The 20,344-nt window shown below is 34.6% G+C and overlaps 1 protein-coding gene across 4 annotated transcripts in view; it reads right to left on the bottom strand.

Moving 5' to 3' along the window:
• LOC128997921 (DAZ-associated protein 2-like) overlaps positions 1 to 20,103 on the bottom strand; it is a 30,618-nt gene extending 10,515 nt beyond the window's left edge. The window contains exon 1 of one of the 4 annotated variants that reach the window (XM_054423752.1): positions 19,977 to 20,103. In XM_054423752.1, the coding sequence (XP_054279727.1) occupies positions 19,977 to 20,088 (112 nt within the window). In that variant the 5' untranslated portion in view covers positions 20,089 to 20,103. Of the gene's footprint in view, positions 1 to 6,155; positions 6,214 to 7,980; positions 8,039 to 18,023; positions 18,167 to 19,976 lie in introns of those variants that run through there. The other 3 variants (XM_054423753.1, XM_054423754.1, XM_054423755.1) reach the window with 3 other exon arrangements.
• Positions 20,104 to 20,344: the final 241 nt, after the last annotated feature.

Raw genomic sequence — 20,344 nt, 5'->3', positions numbered from 1 at the left:
ATGCAAGAATGATAACACATATCCGCAGCACATGGAACGGTAGGTAAGTACGCTAATTAATTCAACATGTTTTTAATAATAAATACTAATATTGTCTAATATTTTATAGTTTCAATTTTTACAATGGCTAATGTAATACTCTTAAGGTAAAAATAATGAATTCATTTTAATTGTTCTATTAGCAGATATAAAAAACATTAGGCCTAATTGTTATGAACTCATAACAGAGACTGTTGCAATTTAATAACATTTTTTCACAAGATATTTTCTTAGTAAATCTAACTTAACATATCATTTTAATAATGAATCTGACAATTTACCAAATAAATTTTATTTTGGATTAATGCGATCAGAAATTTTTTTTTAAAATTAATCCATCGTGATTTATAAATAATCACATATCAATTTGGGGTTGATTAAAAAACTTTGAACATATGAAAGACGAGAATCTAGTTTGTTAACAACAATAGTAGCCCTCCTTTAAACAGAAGACTTTCACTGTAAGAGAGCATTCCACCAATAAATCATCCAACAATTACAATAAAACATTGTACAGTAATTTGAGTTAAGAAGTATGCAATGATTATATAATCTTAAATTGTCAAGTATCAGTGAGTGTATTTATACTGGGTTGCTTCCTGACATTTTCAATGTGGTTATAATGGCACCACTTGCCACACACACACCATAATTAACATTTGTGAACTTAGCCAAAGACCACATCACTACAACACCAACATCCTATTGATCATCGATATATGTCTCTTTTGCAATTATTTGGTTGTTTTTACCACATTGCACTAAAGAAAACCAAGCTTGGCATGCAAATGTGTTAGTTTAAAGCTATAATTGTGTCAACATTTTCATTGGAATGATTCCAGAATGTAACGCGACAAAGTAATTTAACAATTCATTAATGAACTTGATGATTCGTATAAACCACGATGTTTGGTTGATAAAAGAATGGTTAAACAAAGTCGACCAATTTCTAATTTTTGTTGTGTATAAGTGAAGGCTCCTTTTTACCGTAATTAATTTATCATCACTTGATTAATACAAAACTCAGATTTAATTGACAAAACCATCGTATAGTTGAGACCAATGACTACTGTACTACCAACCTATGGGATAACCTGCAACCTTGAACGTGTTTCAAATTCAGACACAGAAAATGCAAGGATGAGGAGAATGGTGAAAAATAAAATTAACCAATGTGAACATTTACCAACTTAGAAAGCCATTTAGCTATAAAATAGAACCAGGTAAATGTGAAATTATTCAAAATTGTAGTGTGTTTTAGGACTTGGGTTGAATAAAAGTAGAAATTGTAACAAAACTCAATTTGTCAGAAGCACAAAAGAGTAATGGGAGAGTCAATGAATATGAAAATGTAAGTGGGAAATGCTATTGAAGCCAATTCTCACCTGTAACTAACAATTCTGGGACAAAACTAGCCAAACTACACTGACATCTTAAGAGAACATGGAGATACCTTTGTTGGTAAGCATAACTTAATCCACGACCTTAGATACCGCAGCGATTAAGTGAAATAACAATGAATTTTATTGTATATTATGTAAAAAATACACAAACCAAACAATGTTATGGCTAAATTACAACTGGAAATTGCTGTAATATGTTTATTACTTGGTAAATTAAAGGAGGTGACAATTTTTCATCTCTAATCAGAACGGGAAGAACATTCTCTAATTGAAAAATGCCATTCATGGTATTGGTTTGATACGAAACATTGTACAAAAATAACGAAAAAATGATTTTACAGACTAGGGCTTAGCAAACAGTGGGCGTGGCAGTAGTAATATTTGGTCTTCAACTTAGGAATAATTTTGTACATATTTTGTTGCTTTTATTATTGAGGAAAAGATAATAAATATAGTTCAAGTTCTTGAAACTGGGATCTTACTACAGTAGGTAATCATAATCAAAACTAGTACCACAAAAATTAATAAAAACCACAACACAAATGCAGTGATTTAAAGTTCAAATTGAGGGTGTTGCAGGGATGTAACTGCAAATAAAATTTGACGTAATGCAGTTTGTTTGAGTGCTAAAAAATTGCTTCATTAATCATGAAAAAAATACATTATTTTAATAACTTAAGTAGGTACCAGAGAATCTAATAAATTATTTTACCCAATTACTAAAATTATTTTAAGGTTTTATAACTGTCATCGTGTTTAAAACAACCTTTAAATGTTGTCACATTTATTGCAAGACATTCTCATCTTTCAAACATGCGCTACCCAACTAGATCACTAAAATACATGCGAATAATAAAAAGAAATCCAATGAACACTATGAATTATAATAATAACCATCCAGTAACGGTGTACTGTAAGAAAATGTACAATCAAACTGCTCCAGTATCAAAAAGTTGCAATGAGCAAATCACGGCCTAGTTATTTTAGATTTCATTTTGAAAGCAGGTAAAAAATGATCTTTTTTTATGTTTGAAAAAAAATATTTTGTTCTAAATAAAAAAAGGCGTTACTTACGCTCTTGACAATTTTAATGAACGTGCTTTTATTTTCCTAACCATGTAAACATTTTACCAATATTTAGAAAATAGGTACTAGTATTTAGGAAATAGGTACTAGTATTTAGGAAATAGGTACTAGTATTTAGAAAATAGGTACTAGTATTTAGAAAATAGGAACTAGTATTTAGAAAAAAGGTACTAGTGTTTGGAAAATAGGTACAGTATTTAGAAAATAGGTACTAGTATTTAGAAAATAGGTACAGTATTTATAAAATAGGTGTTAGTATTTAGAAAATAGGTACAGTATTTAGAAAATAGGTGTTAGTATATAGAAAATAGGTACTAGTATTTAGACAATAGGTACAGTATTTAGAAAATAGGTGTTAGTATTTAGAAAAAAGGTACAGTATTTAGAAAATAGGTACTAGTATTTGGTAAATGCCTAACCCACCCCACAAGATTGTGTAAGTATAATACGGGGTGATTTAAAAAGAATGCCGGGATACTATTCAAGATAATTAAATGATTTAAACGTCAAATTGAAGGGAAGAGAATAAAGCCTTTTTCTCATTCTTTGAAAAAAATTGGAATGATTAAATAAATTCTGATTTTCATCAATCTTATATGAGCATAAAACTGGCAAAATCTGTACGCTTAAGGCGATCGGCGGGTTTATCTGATGTCTTAACTCAATCTTTTTCGGCACAAAGACTTTATCTTTTATAGATAATATCATCAAGTGACCAATTTAGGTTTGTTCAACTGAAGACTTCGTCGGGCAATCGATTTTTTTTGGGCTTCTGATGCAGAATTATCGGATTTCTTCGACTATGTCATCGCTTGTTTTTAGCCGGCCAGGTGAATGTCTTTTCAAAACACTACGGTGCCACGAAACTCATTAAACCAGCTTCAAGTATCTTTATCATCAAGTAGATTTAAATTTGGTTTAATTTAGCAATATATATAAACTATGCGAACCACAAATTGCAATCTGTGTCTTCTGTTGTGCAGTAAACCGTACTGGCGACTAGCTTCAAGCGTATGAGTCACAATAGCGACTACCACCGTGCACCTGTTTTGTGCATGCCAAGGTGAAAGTTTCCTCCCTTGCTACACGGCAAACAAAACTAAGTTATTTTAGCTTCAATTAGACGTATACAATGTTTAGTTACCTTGAATAGTACCCAAACAATTATCATTTAAAATCTCGGCATTCTTTTAAAAACAGCCTGTATTTTAAGATGAAACTCTTATATTTTTATATTCAACATATTTTTAAATTTTACTTCCTTCTGAGAAACAATTATTTGTTTTCTTAATTTGGACTTCTTGAATAACAACTCCCCATCTCTTTATTCAGAAGATATATCAGTCTTACTTTTGATCAACCACACGATACTTCTGACAATTAGAGAGAATTTACACAGGGGGAGGTGCTACACCAGCATACACCTATGCATATTCTAAGAACAGGCTAAATGGTTAAGAGATATTGTAATAATTGCAAGCTACGTTTAAACAATCCTAATTATTTTAACAAACTGAATTAGAATAATTATAGTTAACAATCTTTTTGACATTTACCTTAGACCTATAAAAAAGGTTTGTTTGGTTAGCACTCTAGTAACTGAACCATGATGAAACACCTAGGAATATGATTCAACTTATCAATGCAAATTTAGCAAGATCCACCCATAACAACATTATTACATTTGAAGGTATAGTTTTATGATTCTGATTGACATGGGGAAAGTTGTGACTGATTTTCTCTGCAGCCTGCCTGACTGTGTGAGCACAAGTGAATAGGCTAAATTTGATTGATAAGTAAGCAAAAGACTGGATAAAAGTTACTACAATCTTAGTTAAGGAAGGAGAGAAACTTAGTACCGTGCCAGGTACAGGCTTGGATTTCTTCTTACTATTGATTTGTTATGATAACAACTCGGCCAACATGCGATGCAATACAACGCAAGAAACAGAACTAAAAATTTAATTTATTACTGAAGTTGATTTCGCAGATTTAGAAATTTAGTTCTGTTTCCCACATTCATCCTCGTTTTAAGAAATAAACATGTTTGAAACACTATCTACCGAAGGCACTAGCTTAAAAATTCCAAACACAACAAAATGTCCATGAAAATGATCAAATATCTAACACAGCATTCACTTCTACAGAGGATAACACAAACAGACCCATGCAGACAAATCATGTTCCTCCAAATAAGCCCGGGATCAAGCATAGAACGAATTCTATGGGCAAGTTCCCCCGTGGTCCCGTACTATCATGATTAGACAGAACTTTAGCTAAAACATCTCAATTTTAATCTACATGTCTCTATTATTAGTCGAAGGCCTAATTTGTAATAATATTACGATAATTAATTATATTTAGTTGAATAAAATTGAAACCAGGGATGTGAATATTAGAGAAATGATGTGAACAACGAACACGCATCATAGGATTTTATTATTTTAGTTTTTAACGTGCCTGTATATATTTATAATTAGTAAACTATATAAATTGCTTTTAAATAAAACGATTGACATCATTGTGGCCTAAAAGCATGCAATATATGATGTTTATCAAGAAATAATTTCTCAAAATGATTGTATAGCCCTTTTGGTTGTTATTCATTACCTGATATTTTAATTGGCAATTTGTTAGAAAAAATTACAACTTTCCCCCTTGAATTACAGAACTTCTTTAAAGAAGTGTTTTGAATGGTAAAATTTATAAATTTTCACCTAAACCAAAAATGTTGTAGAGAAGGAACTTTTAGAGAACGAAAAATAATTTAAAGAAGTAGTGATTTAACAAAGTAAACAAGTTATTAAGACAGTAAGAAAATTGCCTTTGATTCATTGGTTTGAATACTTAATAATACATAAAAAAAGACTAAAAAGAGGAACACCATCTGTGCAATGTATATTTAAGACATTAAAATGTGTTTCGAGCCATTCAAAATAATATGGCTTGGCAACTATGTAAGAAAACGTGATGGGTGGACAGGACGGGAGCTCAACTGCAAGAGTTTCATATGCAATTTGGCAAACTATTTATTATTAAACCAAATAACACATTTTCTTAGAAAATGTCTAAAAGATATAGTAGCTTAGTTATAAAATTATCTCAAAGTGTGTAATTTAAATAAAATTGTGAGAGATCCTCCAATACACAGCTATTTGAAAATGTATAATAATGTTTGTGAACATTTGTTCAATAGCAATTAAAATTGCTCGTAGGAATAAATGCATTAAACTCCACTTAACACATAAAACGTCAACCATAGAATAGAGTACATCATATTCCATGTTTGAACAAAAGTTATGCAAGACATTGCAGTTTTATTACAAAACAAAAAACTTTTGCAGTTGCTCCGTTGGGTGACTAACACTTAGCCTACTAAAATCATTTTGAAAACAAAACATGTGTATGTTATTTAAAGGAACACACATTTTCTTAATGACTCAAGCAACCAACCAGCAGACATGTAGAAAAAGAAGTGTGAAAATGAGAAAATATTATAGAACAATTATGTACTGATTGGGGAAAATGAGTATAAAACAACGCTGAAACAGGCCAACGTATAAAACCCCCAGAATACCATTATCATTCCTCCAAGAGAAAGCTGCAAGTAATATTAACAAAGTTTACCGCATCAACACAATCATTTAACAGAGAAGGCCAGGGATGGGGCTCGTCTGAAGCGATGTCTCGCCAGAACCAATCTTCTGAAATACGAAAAAAGTGCAACAAAATTGGCATTAAAACCACTACCACTAAGTTACTTCAACCTTCAATTTGTACAACTGTTCTTAACACTAAAATACAACTGTATCATCACCCGAATCAAACTTGATACCGGTACAAGCTTTTAAAATGAGATATTTCAACCATTTATATCAATTTGGATGTTTAAGGATAGCACTTTAAGACTTATTTACCATTATTAGCATAAAAACCTAAAATTAAATTACAATAAAAACAAAGAGGAGTTAGTTAATTCCAATCATGACTAGGCCTGTGATTCTTTGTGATTCCAAAGAGTAAAAACCTTAAAGTGGAATATTTGAGTAAATCTTTTGCATTGAAACGCAACACATGAGGCCAAGTGAGGACACATTGTCAATATAAGTTTCTTCTGTGACATTATATAAAATAACATTTCTAAGATGCTCCTGTTACGATTAGTGGGTACGGTATAGAGTATATGCGACGCCTGGTTGGCTTTAGCAATCTGAGGTACTAGCAATGCAAGCAACTACGTGATGGTAGCAACTTCCACCTTCAGTAATGCGCCATCATACCATCCACCTCAAATAGGTGCATTAGCTACTCAGTGTTTTGGTGGGTTTACATTCTTCGGATCAGAAATATTAGAGTATGATAAATGTTAATAAATCAACCAAAACAAACAGCCATACCACAAAAAAAGGTAATCTCAAAATCAAACCTTTGGGGTATTTTTTATAATATGCTGTTATAAAAAAATATTTAAATGGATAGCTATTAGCCTGTTTTCCCAATAACGGGTCCAATTATTATATTAACTGGAATTATAAGATTTGTAGTAATTTCTTTTGAAATAAATAAAGCAATAGGGATAACAGAAGATAAGTTTGTGAGACACAACGTTGAATAGAAAATATTTTTATGTTGTAAGGTTTGTCAAATCTAGGTCATCAAGGATTGACTGTGTCGTTGAATAAGCTAAACTAGAGGTCAACGTTTCCGATATGTATGTGAGCTATCCATCTTCTGGTTTTGAATAACATTTTGCCCAAATGATGGATAGCTGCCTCTAGTTTAACTTATTCAACGACACAGTCATCACATGAAGACCTAGTTTTGAAAATTATTCTACTATATGACCAAGGGTCATTTGGATTTTGTTGGGTTTGTTTTAAAAAAAAACAAGTGTTTACTTGGACTAAACATTTACCATTCTCAACAAATGTAATGATGCTTTTTATTTTAAACTGACTTTGACAAGTATTTCCTTTATACAACAAAATAATGTGATTTACAAAAGGTTTTTTTTTTCAATATAAAAAGTTGCTGTATAAATAACCATAACAATTATTTACTCATTCAACTAGTTAAGTTATATAGGAAAAAAAGTTGCAACTAAAGCTCGTACTTTGAAGGACAGACTAAAAAGAGTGGCAAATTATATCTACTAAAATGTTGAGACATATGTGAAGAAAACTAGCCCCAGAGAAAAAATACTCTATTGCACTTAAGCCTAGTAATGTTTTCAATTTTTGGGTTTAGTAAAAATCCTGCCATGAGCATATTAAAATAACACACGCACACAAACAAATGAACTGTACAAAACTGTAGCAATATGGTGTTGTTACATTAACATTACTATAATGATATAGTGAAAACACAACAAACCGTAGAACCCACTCTAGCAATACAGGCACCACAAACCAGCTACGGTACAATCATTCCATATACGGTACTTTAACATCACCTTTACATTATAAATCCCCAAAACTCTTCGTGTGATAGGCTCGCAATTAAGTCTCCCATCTGGAAACACATCGCTTGTCTTGAAGCTTAAATATAGAAATCATAGCCTACTTTCAATTAATGAAAAGAAAATTAAAATGAAATGTTATAAAATGACTAGCTTAAAAACCATTTTCCTATCAAAAAAGCTTATTTGCGATACGTTAGATACATTGGAAAGTACCAATGAGGAAAAAAACCAAAATAAAACTGGCAATGTTCATTACCATAAGGTATTACAAAAATTATTTAATACACAAAAAACATCGCTAGGCCTATTTAGAAACCATCTACTGTAAGTTGGACATCACTACACCCTAATTAAATCAAATCTAGACTTGATACATCATGAATCCCATTCCACATCAGCATTATGTTGCGAAAATGGATGTAGACCTAATTTGTTTAATCCTTCAGTAAATTTAAGTCACAAACGTGTACTGGACTACCTACCACAATCTGTAATGTATTTCCAACAGATAAATACCTATTCACTTTAGTATTTTCCAGTTATTAGACTACTCGATACTTATCATTGGTAATGAAAGAGAATGTGGTATATTTATAACTGTTCAATCATTTTCCAAACATGATAGGCCTACCGGTACTCAAAAAACATTTGGCTAATGAAAAGATGCATGAACGGTAACCATTCGTCCTGCATGAAAGACATGAGGTTTTTAGTTAAGATAATGGAAATAAAAGTAACTATTGGATATTAAGTATTTTTACGTTCCCTATGTCAGATGGTATTAGTGTAAATGGACACCAAGGCACCATGCCTAAGTACTAATCAATTCCTACCTTAGCCTTGTTTAGTTGTGTTTTAATAAGGTTCAATATAAGTTTTTTCTTAAGGTTAATTTTTTTTAATAAGAAAGAATGAATATGACAATGCCTTGTGATAAAAATGTGGACACAAACCACCACAGCTTAACTAAACTGAGCGAGACAACACACAAATGTTTAGAACCAACCCTGAACTCCTTACACGTATTATCTACATACACACATTTAAAATAGGTACTTAATCCACATCTGTCATGACGTTTGACAATAGCTTTTAGACCACAGGGAGCTCAATTCATACTAAGCGCATGGCAGAGTATGGCTTTTTTCATATTATTTTTTGCAAATTTCACATATAAGGTAGAAGGTATTGCTGTAGATGGTTTAAGACCTATCAGATGTGTAGGTCTATAGTGAACATGATAACTTGAGCAATCCTGATTCAATTTTAATGAAATTTGGAGTGTGTAGTTCTGGAGAAACTTGATCAGGCCATGGAAACCGGGTTTTATGGGATAAAAATACATCATTCCCCCATTTTCCCCCTCAAAATATAAAAATTCGCAAAATCTTTAGAAATTATTTTGAAGAGCATAAAAAACAAACAATTTATTATATTGAAGTGTTCTTGTACACTTGATGCTTACAGAGAAAATTCCAAAAAGCTGTAGCTCTACAATTAATAGAAAAACATATCTCTCTCTCTCTCTCTCTCTCTGTTAATTTGCTAAGTTTAGGCTACTTGTTTGTAAAGAAGTTATGAACACATTTTGCATATAGGCCTATGTGTTGATTTCATTAACTAAAATATTAACAGTCTACTAAAAAACACTTATTTCCTTCCCTGTTGCAACAAACCTAAGTATTCATTAAGGAATATTTTAGTGAAACTCCAATCAGGTGAATGTTAATTCACTTAGTCTACAGGTTTGCTGTGATGGGGTATTTTTTTTATGCAGACTCTAAGTTTAATCATCACATAGAGGTGGGGAACTGTCTTAGGCCTAGATGAGGTAAATATCAAGGCGCTGGTCTCAGATTTGTTCCAGCTCACTTGTGGAAGCTACGTAAGCTCAATGAAAACCTTTATCGATGAACAACCCTTGTCAATGCGTGAAAATAAAGGAGTTTCTTAAGGAGTTATTAAGTTACCAGCTGAAGAGATTGCTAGTAGTATGGTTTATTCCCAGTTTTAGGCCTTTTTATGATACAAGTTGCAAACAACGGCCAAAAATTGTGTTTAAACTAGGCATAAAACATACTCAGATCCAGGCCTAACATTAAAGATGAGGTCTAGATCATCTAAGAACCCTAGTTCTTAGCTTACCATTAATAGTCATGACATTAATTCTATTTTTGACAAGCATCGAGAGACAAAATATCAGTCGACTTTATGTTATTATGAATCATTTAGTACCGTAATTCACTAGTTATACCAGGTCTAAGAGGGATATTAAAATTTAAACTCAACTCCAAATCTTATGTTTAACCCAGTAGATTACCAATAATAGAGACAATTTTTACATTAGAACTGCACAATAATCTAATTAGAGTCAAAGAGCACTTAGATCAAACAGCCTTTGATACAGTTCTCAGCTAACAGCCAATAAAATTCAGATAGTCTGGGTTCTGATTTTGTAACATGAAGGGTTGCAAATCTACAATCTGTATCGTAGCACAAAGCAAAATGACAATGAGAAGAGCCGTTAGCTGTTACTTGGTTTCAAAAAATTATAAAAAGACCAACACAACATATTGAGCAAACTTAGGACTTAGGCCTACAGCACTTTCAGGAGCAGTAAAAGTCCACTCATCCATAATAGCCTGGGCCAAATATAAAAGCTCTGGAGTAGGTAGATGATATCCCTTGCTACCTCCTAAAGTCATGCAAAGAATCAATTGCTAAACCACTTGCTAAAATTATAAATAAATCTTTTGAAAATTGAGTTTTTGCTAGTAAACTAAAGACATCCAAAGTAGTACCTATCCACAAAAAGGATGAGAAAGATCAAGTAAAAAACTACAGGCCAGTGGCAGTCCAAAGTGCATTTTCTAAGATTTATTTTCCTTAAAAGACTAAATCCCTTTTTATCACATAACAATCATTAATCACCACAACAATATGGATTTAGAAAAAACAGTTCAACAAATGATGCAATTTTTTATTTATTAGTCTCAGTACATGACAACCTGGATGTGTTGGAAGAATCCCTCTTAAAGTTAAACTGGCAAACATTGGAATTAAAGGTAAGCCACTTCAATGGATTTCTACCTATCTACAGGACCGACACCAGATTACATCAATAAAATATTCAGGCTCTGATGGACTAACAAGAAACTACCGTTCTACAATTTCCCCTGCCTTAAACACCGGAGTGCCACAAGGCTCCAACCTTGGACCAGTATTGTTTCTGATCTATGTCAATGATCTACCTGAATTTTTAACTGAAGGGAAAGTATAGCTCTTTGCTGATGATGTGAGTCACTTGGTGCAGGACAGTGACTTGGGTAGGCTCAGAGACAAGGCACAAACTGGCCTAAATGAAATGAGCGGATGGTGTAAAGAAAACGATCTTATACTGAATAGGGGTAAAACTAAGGCTATACAATTCTAAAACCGTAAGAAGCCTGAAAGCACTCCACTTCTTCGCCTTGAGGCAGCTAGTATTGTTGTAGATGACTCCATTAAGTATCTTGGTCTGACAATAGCCAGTGACTTAAAATGGCAGAACCAAGTGAACGCCACAGCAGCAAGACTGAAAGCTGTGTGTCACATGGTACGTAGGCTGCAACTGATAGTTGATCAAGCTGTACAGTTGAAAGTTTATTTTGGATACTTCCATAGCATAATGAATTATGGTGTGATATTTTGGGGGAATAGTCCTTTGGCGGAGCGTATATTTTTGCTTCAAAAACGCATAGTAAGAACAATTGCAAGAGAACCTTACTTATCAAATTATAAACTGATTTTTATACAACTGAAAATACTCATACTGCCAGCTCTGTTCATTCTCGAGTCTGCAGTGACATTTAAAAGGAAGCCAGAAACATTTTCCGAAAAATCAACAAATCCATAACTATTCAACGAGGCAGAAGGAAATGTTACATGTAGGTACAGCAAGTTTCATCCAGTTTAATGAGAGATGGACCAAGACCAAGGGGGAAAGGCTGTGGCGATGGCGGACGGTAAGGACGTGGTTGAGTGCCCGGTCTGCGAAAAACGATGTTTGGATAATGACAGAGCGATTTTCTGTAATGGAATGTGTCATTCCTGGCACCACGCTAAATGTGTGAACATAACTGTAAAAAAGTATGGTGAAATACAAAAAGTGGAAGATTTTATGAAGTGGTTTTGCCCGGTCTGTGACGTCAAACTGAGGAACTACATCTCCCGAAACAACGTGGAATCAGAGCTATCTCGTGAGTTACTTGACATCAAAACCCAAATTACATCATTTCAAAAGACTGGCTTAGGACTCGAAAAAAAACTAAATTTGCTGATTAATCATAGCATAAAAACTAAAGTAGCAATAAAACAAATTGTAAACTCAGATAATTCGTCTAGTAATAACATAACCTCATTGGACAAAACTTCAAAACCTGACATGTCTCCACTCCCCTCCACACATATGAGTGATGACGTATTTATGTCAATGACGACATCGAATGATGACTCTGTTATAATCCAACCCTCATTGGCTGGCGAAAAATCACATGAAATACAGAAGGCAGTGGATGAAACTGAAACTACAGAGATGACCAATCACAACGAAGAACCAAGAAATGGAAATGGACTGCTGGAATTGACGCTAGTTTCGGTACATAAGGAAAGTGAACTAAACGGTTATAACGAAACTGCTGATTCTCAAACTTCTAAATCTTCTTCATCCCAATTTTTAATCGAAAATAGTACCTCTTATCTCAACACAAGTAAAGCATCGAATATTTCCAAATATCCGAAAAGCTATTCTGATGTCCTTAAAACCAAGTCAAACAACACTGATGTTCACACTAGCAAGTCAAAATCGAAATACAATGACGTCATAGTTGGAAGTGGTGTCTCAAATAAACTGAAAGCAGCTCGCAGAAAATCCCTGTTCTTTGTCTCTAGAGTCAGTTCCAACGCTTCAAGCGAAGAAATTTCTTGCCTGCTGAACGACAATGGCATAACCGACAGTGAGTGTTATGAGCTCAAGACCCGTTTCAAAGACTACAAGTCATTTAAAGTGTGTGTTCCTGCGGACCTTGAATCCAAAATCCGTGACCCTAACCTATGGCCTGCTGGAATATTAGTAAGAGCCTATCTTCCATCCAGACGAGAAAATAGTGAAAAGTCGTCTTTTTTAGGCAGAACCTTTTATCGAACTGTGGTGAGATAGTGGAAGAGAAGACTGTGGTTTTAGGTTCATCTAGGCCTACTCCCCAATCTAACATCTCAATTAGGCCTAACCTAAACCTGTCAGCGACTAGGCCTAGGCCATTGCAAGTTGGTGCTAAAAAGCCTGTTAGTGTAAATAAGCCTGTTATAAAACCAGTTACTGTAAATATAGCTTCTCTAAACGTTCAATGTCTTAGAACTAAAGTTGAGCTCTTGTCCCTCTTTGTGGAGGAAAACAACTGCGACATTCTGTGTATCTCGGAGCATTGGTTGAACGCTGAAGAATCAACTTATTATATGAACTTGGCTTCCCTACAACAAGTTAGTGCCTATTACCGTGAGGACCATAGAAATGGTGGTGTGGCTATTTATGCAAAATCCAATTTTACATGTAAATATATTGATTTAAACACTTTTTGCATTGAACTTGCCTTTGAAGCAACCGCTGTGGAAATAATTGACATCTCGACAACGTTGCTGTCTGTGTATAGGTCACCTGATGGCCCCTTTGAAACATTTATAACACAACTGGATTTGTGTCTTGACTATCTTAGTAAACTCCACTCAAGGCTGATTGTGTGTGGCGACTTCAACGTTCATCTGGAACGCCCTTCGAGAGAAGAATCCATCTTTGTGAACTTATTAAGAAGTTTTGATCTCCACATAACCTCAAGGGATCCGACCAGAAGAAGTGCTTGTCTGGACGCTATAGCTACCAACATAAACTCCTGGGACCATAGGACTGAGGTGGTTAAATCACTGGTGGCGGATCACGACGGAGCTGTGCTCATGTCATTGGTAGCAGACCAGGTAAGGACCCAACCTGCATGGTGTGATAATTATCTTATTAAAAAAAGAGTTATAGATAAGACCAACCTGCCTACTTTGTGCAAAGAGCTAGGGAAAGTAGACTGGGACTCAATCCAACATATTCAACATGCGGAATCTGCTTTTTCTGTCTTTTCTACAATGTACCAAGATAAATTTGATGAGATCTTTCCGTTAAAAGTTTGCAAATTCAAATCAACCTCTAACAAACCTAAGCCCCTAAATAGCAATAAGTCATGGTATACCCCTCAACTTGCAGCTATACGCTCTCATATGATCCTAGTTCATGATCACTATAAACTTGCCGATGATGATAATCTAAAAGCTCGCTACTTCCTACTCTATACTAAAATAAAACAGCACTATAGTTCAGAAGTTAGAAATGCAAAGAAGGCACACAATGTTAAAGTGATCTCAGAATCTACTAATGCCTGTAAAGCCGCGTGGGGGATTGTTAATGAACACCGCAAGCAAACTCCTGGCCCCATTGCTGTAGCGTCACCTGACGAATTCAACAACTTCTTTGTTAAAGTTGCAGATGACATAATCTCTGATTTACCTCTGTTACAGCATCAGGACCCCCTACACCAACTTGACGATTTTTCCTCGAACCATACACTAACACGTTGGAACAAGGTGAGTGAAAAACAAATTACTAGCATAGTCAAAGGCTTTAAAGACTCAACTTGCCAAGATGTTAATGGATTGTCAACCTCCATACTTAAAAGTACAATAAATGAAATAGTAAAACCACTAACTTTCCTGGTAAATTTATGTCTAAGCAATAGTATTTTTCCGAACAGTCTTAAAATAGCTAGAACTATCCCAATCTTCAAAAAGGGTGACCCATCTATGCTGTCTAATTATAGGCCAATCTCCATATTACCAGTCTTCTCCAAAATCCTTGAGACGGTTATGAAAATCCAACTGATGGCCTACCTTGAAAATAATAACTTACTTTCTGAGGCTCAACACGGTTTTAGGAGCGGACGCTCTACGACCACTGCATTGACGTTTCTTGTTGAGAAAATCACGGAAGCCTTTGAACAAAGCGAGTCAGTCCTTCTGAGACTCTGCGACCTCAGCAAGGCCTTCGATGTCGTGAGCTAATAGCAAAACTTAGGAAGTATGGAGTTGGAGGTGCTGTCCTTGACACCTTGTCCTGCTACCTGGCCGACCGCAAGCAAGTTGTCTCCATAAATGGTGCTTCCTCTTGTATTAGAGACGTCCCACACGGAGTACCTCAGGGCTCGGTGCTAGGCCCAATCCTCTTCAGCTTGATGATTAACGACCTGTGGCTTAATGGATCCACCATGTTATTTGCAGACGACACCACCCTCATATCACAGGGGAAGGACATTGGACAGGTTCGGACGGAGGCTGACCACCTACTGGAACGGGCCAAAGACTGGTTCAACATGAACCGATTCAAGCTAAATGAGGACAAAACCCAATCGCTGCTGTGCACCCTAAAGTTTGATTCACATAAAGACGAAGCCGTGAAACTTCTTGGGTTTTGGCTTGACCCCAAGCTAAGTTGGAATACGCACATAGATAAGGTATGTGCTAAACTCTCCAGAGTACTATGTCTTTTGAGGAAGCTCCGTTATGTCATCACAAAGCCTTATCTACTAAATGTGTACCATGCTCTTTTCCATAGCCATGTCACCTATGGCATAGCGATGTGGGGACACGCACCACTAACTCAGGACATTCTCCTCTTACAGAAGAAGGCTGTAAGAATTATTACATCCTCAGACTTTGATGAACACTGCAGGCCTCTCTTCATGGAGCTAGGAATACTAACGGTGCACAGCCAATATGTCCTAAGCAGTTTGCTACTCCTAAAAGACAACCTCCACCTTTTTGATATGAGGGAAAGCCAGCATAGCCATAACACTCGAAAGGCCCAGGACCTTGATCTGCCGCGGTGTAGGCTTAGCCACTCCATCAAAAGCTACCCTCGCTCAGCAATCAAGATCTTTAACACGCTGCCAAAAAGAGTGAGAGAGTTAGACAGGACTAAATTCAGGGCAGTACTGCAGGCCCATCTGGTAAAAAGACCCCTCTACTCTTTAGAGGAAATAAGGGAAGTGCCATTAAAAGTCAGCTGAAAACAGCACTACAGTAGGAAATCAAATCGCCACAGCCCAGTTAATAAATAGTTTGTTTAGTAAGAAGTTTGTAAATATTAGTTTTAAATAATATGTAAATAAATAGTATGTTAATGTGCCTATGACGCAATCTATCCGACATTGTCGGTCAAGGATTAAGGACACAAGTATCAAGTATCAAGTAAGTACCTACATGCATAAGAATATACAATAAAATTCCAGCAGGTATAAGGGAAATTGAAGATGCGGAAAAGTTTAAATCCAAGTTTAAAGAATATCTAACAACTAGGCCTTTTACTACTCAGTTGAAGAGTTTTTAAATAAAGAATAGGCCAAAACCTATGACGACCATGACACATCCGTGCTACTAATGGGATACCTACAAGTATCAAGTAAGTAAGTATCAATTATTCCAAAAGACTGGGACCTTATCACATTTTGATCGTTAACAATTCGGTTTAATTTAATTTTTATTTATTTCCAAAATTCAGGGTAGCTTTCATACACAATTACTTTACGAACCAAGTAAAAAATTAAAGCTTCAGCCGAGCTTCAACTATTGCGATTGCAGAATAAATCTGCTACAAATCACAAAAATTCAAACTTTTGCCACTATTGTCGAGGACAATGATAACGTGTTTGCGGCCAAGAAAAAATTGACCGTGGGAGATTATCAGGATTTTGCTGCAATCATGGAAGACTATGATGAAGATGAGTTGTAAGGATTCAGAGACCGCAAGGGTAACTCACCGACCGCAATGGAAATGGCGATAATCAGACAACAGAAATAACATTTAAAAGAACATCCAGGCTAACTTACAATCTGGCCACCTGGAGATAAGAACAGGAATACCAATAGGCTATATGGCCATAATAAGTTATAAAAACAAATCAGGCGAGCGTAGGCCTAAGTTGAATAAAAAAAAATCTAGGTGTAGCCTAATTAAAATGCTTAATTTTTTAATGCTCATGGTTTAGCTTAATTTATTCTTAAAAACCCCTCAAATAATATTCTTACAAACATCAAGAGGCAACACCTAAAACTTATCCAATAACTTGTAAGTTAGCCTAGGCCTAGGTTAAGTACCTTCACTTAACAAGAGAGAATGTGAAACAAACCCTTTCAAGGCGAGAAATTTGTCTAAGTTTAGCCTAGGCCTATCTAAGTAAGTTAGGCTAATTAGGCCTTGGATGAACTGGTTAGGCATGGGCCTTATAAATAGATAGGCTATAGGCTTAAGTTACTACTAATCAGTCAGTTTGCTTGGTTGTAATAAAAGTAGGTAGGCTATCTCTGGAAGGCTAGTTGTAGGTAATAAGCAATAACTTAACAGTAAATAAATAACAAAGGTTAGGCCAATTAGCCTAGGTATAAATTGGTACTATCTTGTAGTGTTCTTTAGAAATATAGGCCTAGCCTATATTTCAAATAACTTGTACCAACAGTCAAAACACACAAAAATACTTAATAAACATAAGTTAGGCCTACTAGTTAGTATTCTTCTTTACACTGGCTTCAACATTTAACAGTTTGAGATAGGCCCTAGTCTCGGCCTGTCCAATTATCTAAAATACATATCTCGGTAGAGACATAGGCCTAACTTAAGACCTACAGTAACTTAGACCATGAGTGAGCAACATAAATTCAATCTAAATTAATTACTGGCATCCATCGAGGAACGCTGTCATAACATGATTAAATTTCACCCTATATAAGCCTAGCCAAGATAAGTAAAATATGTATAACTAAAATACATCAAGAATTTAAGTTATTATTGATTTTGGTCAAAGGTAATACACCATTACGCTGAGAAACTGGGCGTTATTCTGAACACTGAAAGTCTAACAAAAAGACTATAGTCAAACTGAAACTAAAGATTAACTAGATATACATACCTTTCTTGTCAGTCATAATAACTTTTGACGAATTGATTATTGAATATTAAAGTATTATTCACGATTATTCTTGCTCACAATAAGGATTTTGCAATTACAGTCGGAGTACGAAAAACAGGAGAATGGGCAGCTCTCTTGCGATAATGGACCCTTGCTAAACCTCAGATTGGCCAACCTTCCGCCGCATATTAAAAATATTAATTTCAGACTTTGTTGCGTATCTTTGTTATATCATGCTATATAAAAAATAATTTATATTATTCTTTAGTTTCTGTCGTCGAATTAAACAGATGAACATAAATCAAGTAAAAGCATGCAATAGGCATCGTTATAGTATTACAATACAATAATATAGGTATCATTTCCTGTTACATAATATGATAAATACCCCCGCCCCCCACCTCAGCAAACCTGCATAATTATAGAATTTCCATTTGCCTGAATGTATTTCACTAAGATATATCTTTAAAAATGTAATATTTTTTCTTTCTATTTTAAATAACTTTAGTGTGGTACTTACTTTATACCTGGTGTCCCAAAATACTTCCCTCCTGGTTAATTTTTGAATCACACATTCACCCACACTACAAAACTACACACAATCAAGAAGCTAGCAAGAAGAAAGATGAAAAGAATTGACAATTCCCCGGTCTCCAAGGATTGCGGCGAAGACTTCGATGGTAAATGGTAAATGGTAAATAAATGAATGGCTGCAAGCAAATATTCTTCGATGCCCGTCACTAGGTTAATGTAAAGTACTTTTCGGTGGCATTTTAAAATTCACCCCTACCCCCAAATAGTTATTCCCCAACACAACCACCAGGCTGGGGGTAACTTACAATTTTTAAATAGCAACCCCTAAAGCACGTATAATTTTAAAGAACTTTAAAAAAGTAAATTAATGCTGCAAATCCAACTTTGATACGACGAATTTTTAAAAAAAAGCTATGGCAAGAAATGTTAAAGCCAATTCAACTGGATTTTTACATTCCATCACTATTAATTTTTCATGGCTGTAAATTTTCAAATAACCAGTACACACGTGACCATGGTGATGTCACGCACCTTTTGGCATTATTTTGGTTTTCATCACCCACCCCCAAGGGTACCAACCTTATTAATAACAAAAAAAACTTATTTTAAAAATATTGTATCTTGTGTTTATTTTCGAAATGGCGGCCATTTAAAGATTTTAAAATGAAATAACATAAAAACTATGTAAACAATTTCTCTGCAATTTATTGTAACTTAAGGAGATTGCTTCATAAATAAGGGAGAAAAAACATTTTTAAGATATTGTGTACATCAGTATTTGTATTTGCGTTCATTGAGGAACCAACAATTAAAAGGCCTGATTATTTTAGTATAAATTCAAATTTATTTTGAAAATTGAAATCTTACTACACATTGTAGTCTGCTGTAGAACAAAGAATAATATGACACTAAATTTTGCAAGTTTGTTTAAACCTAATTATGATAATTGTTATATAGGAGGTTTCTTATAATATTAATAGAAAACTAGGAGTGACCCTACGACTAAGTATTTTTTTATACATACATAGTATCTTAGAAATGAGATATTGCGGTACGGTCGGTTTATTTTATTTATATTATCCAATAACTGTGATACTATAGTGACTGTGTTTATGTTAGTGATAAGAAGATGATTTCAAGAAGACCCCTGAAGATGCCAGACAAGGCGGTGATGCTTAGGATGACACCAAAACATCTTACCCACAAGTACTCAGGCAACAAAATCAAAGGTAAATCTAGTACAATTCAAGTTCTTTGAACTGGGGCAAGTGAAAAATTAATCGAATTAGGTACAATTTAAAGGACATTTTAGTTAAATGTTAGTTCAATTGATGATTAAAGCTAAAGAGTTTATGGAAAGTGTTTAAAGTGATTACTGTATTTAAGAGGTATTAAAATGAAGAGGTATTACCAACTCACCAATAAGGACATAAACGGTACCCGCCTCCAAAGCCTCCGTAGTTGGAGCAGTAAAATAAAGAGGTAGGCCTGATACATTCTCTTCAACAAAATTATTACAATTGTCCTCCATAGTTAGCACATTTCCTTTGTATTTACCCTCACACACATACACACACACTGAACCATACCCTTTATGGCTATTACAAACAAACTGAATGTGACACTATATATAAGAGCCCAGCAAACAATATCTTGCTCATTAACTTTGCAGCTTAAACTAAATTTACCTGCACATAAAGAAAATCTACTTAACTCTTATCTGGGACTGACATACCATGAACCTTAGGGTTCTGATAACAACATTTTTGTCTAAACTTGTATTATTT

The sequence above is a fragment of the Macrosteles quadrilineatus genome, unplaced genomic scaffold (genome assembly GCF_028750875.1).
Source record: "Macrosteles quadrilineatus isolate MER2022 unplaced genomic scaffold, UCM_ALF_1.0 Scaffold_7__1_contigs__length_78375512, whole genome shotgun sequence".
Lineage (NCBI taxonomy): Eukaryota > Metazoa > Arthropoda > Insecta > Hemiptera > Cicadellidae > Macrosteles > Macrosteles quadrilineatus.
Note: the sequence above shows the minus strand (reverse complement) of the source record. Positions and strands in the feature narration are given on the sequence as shown.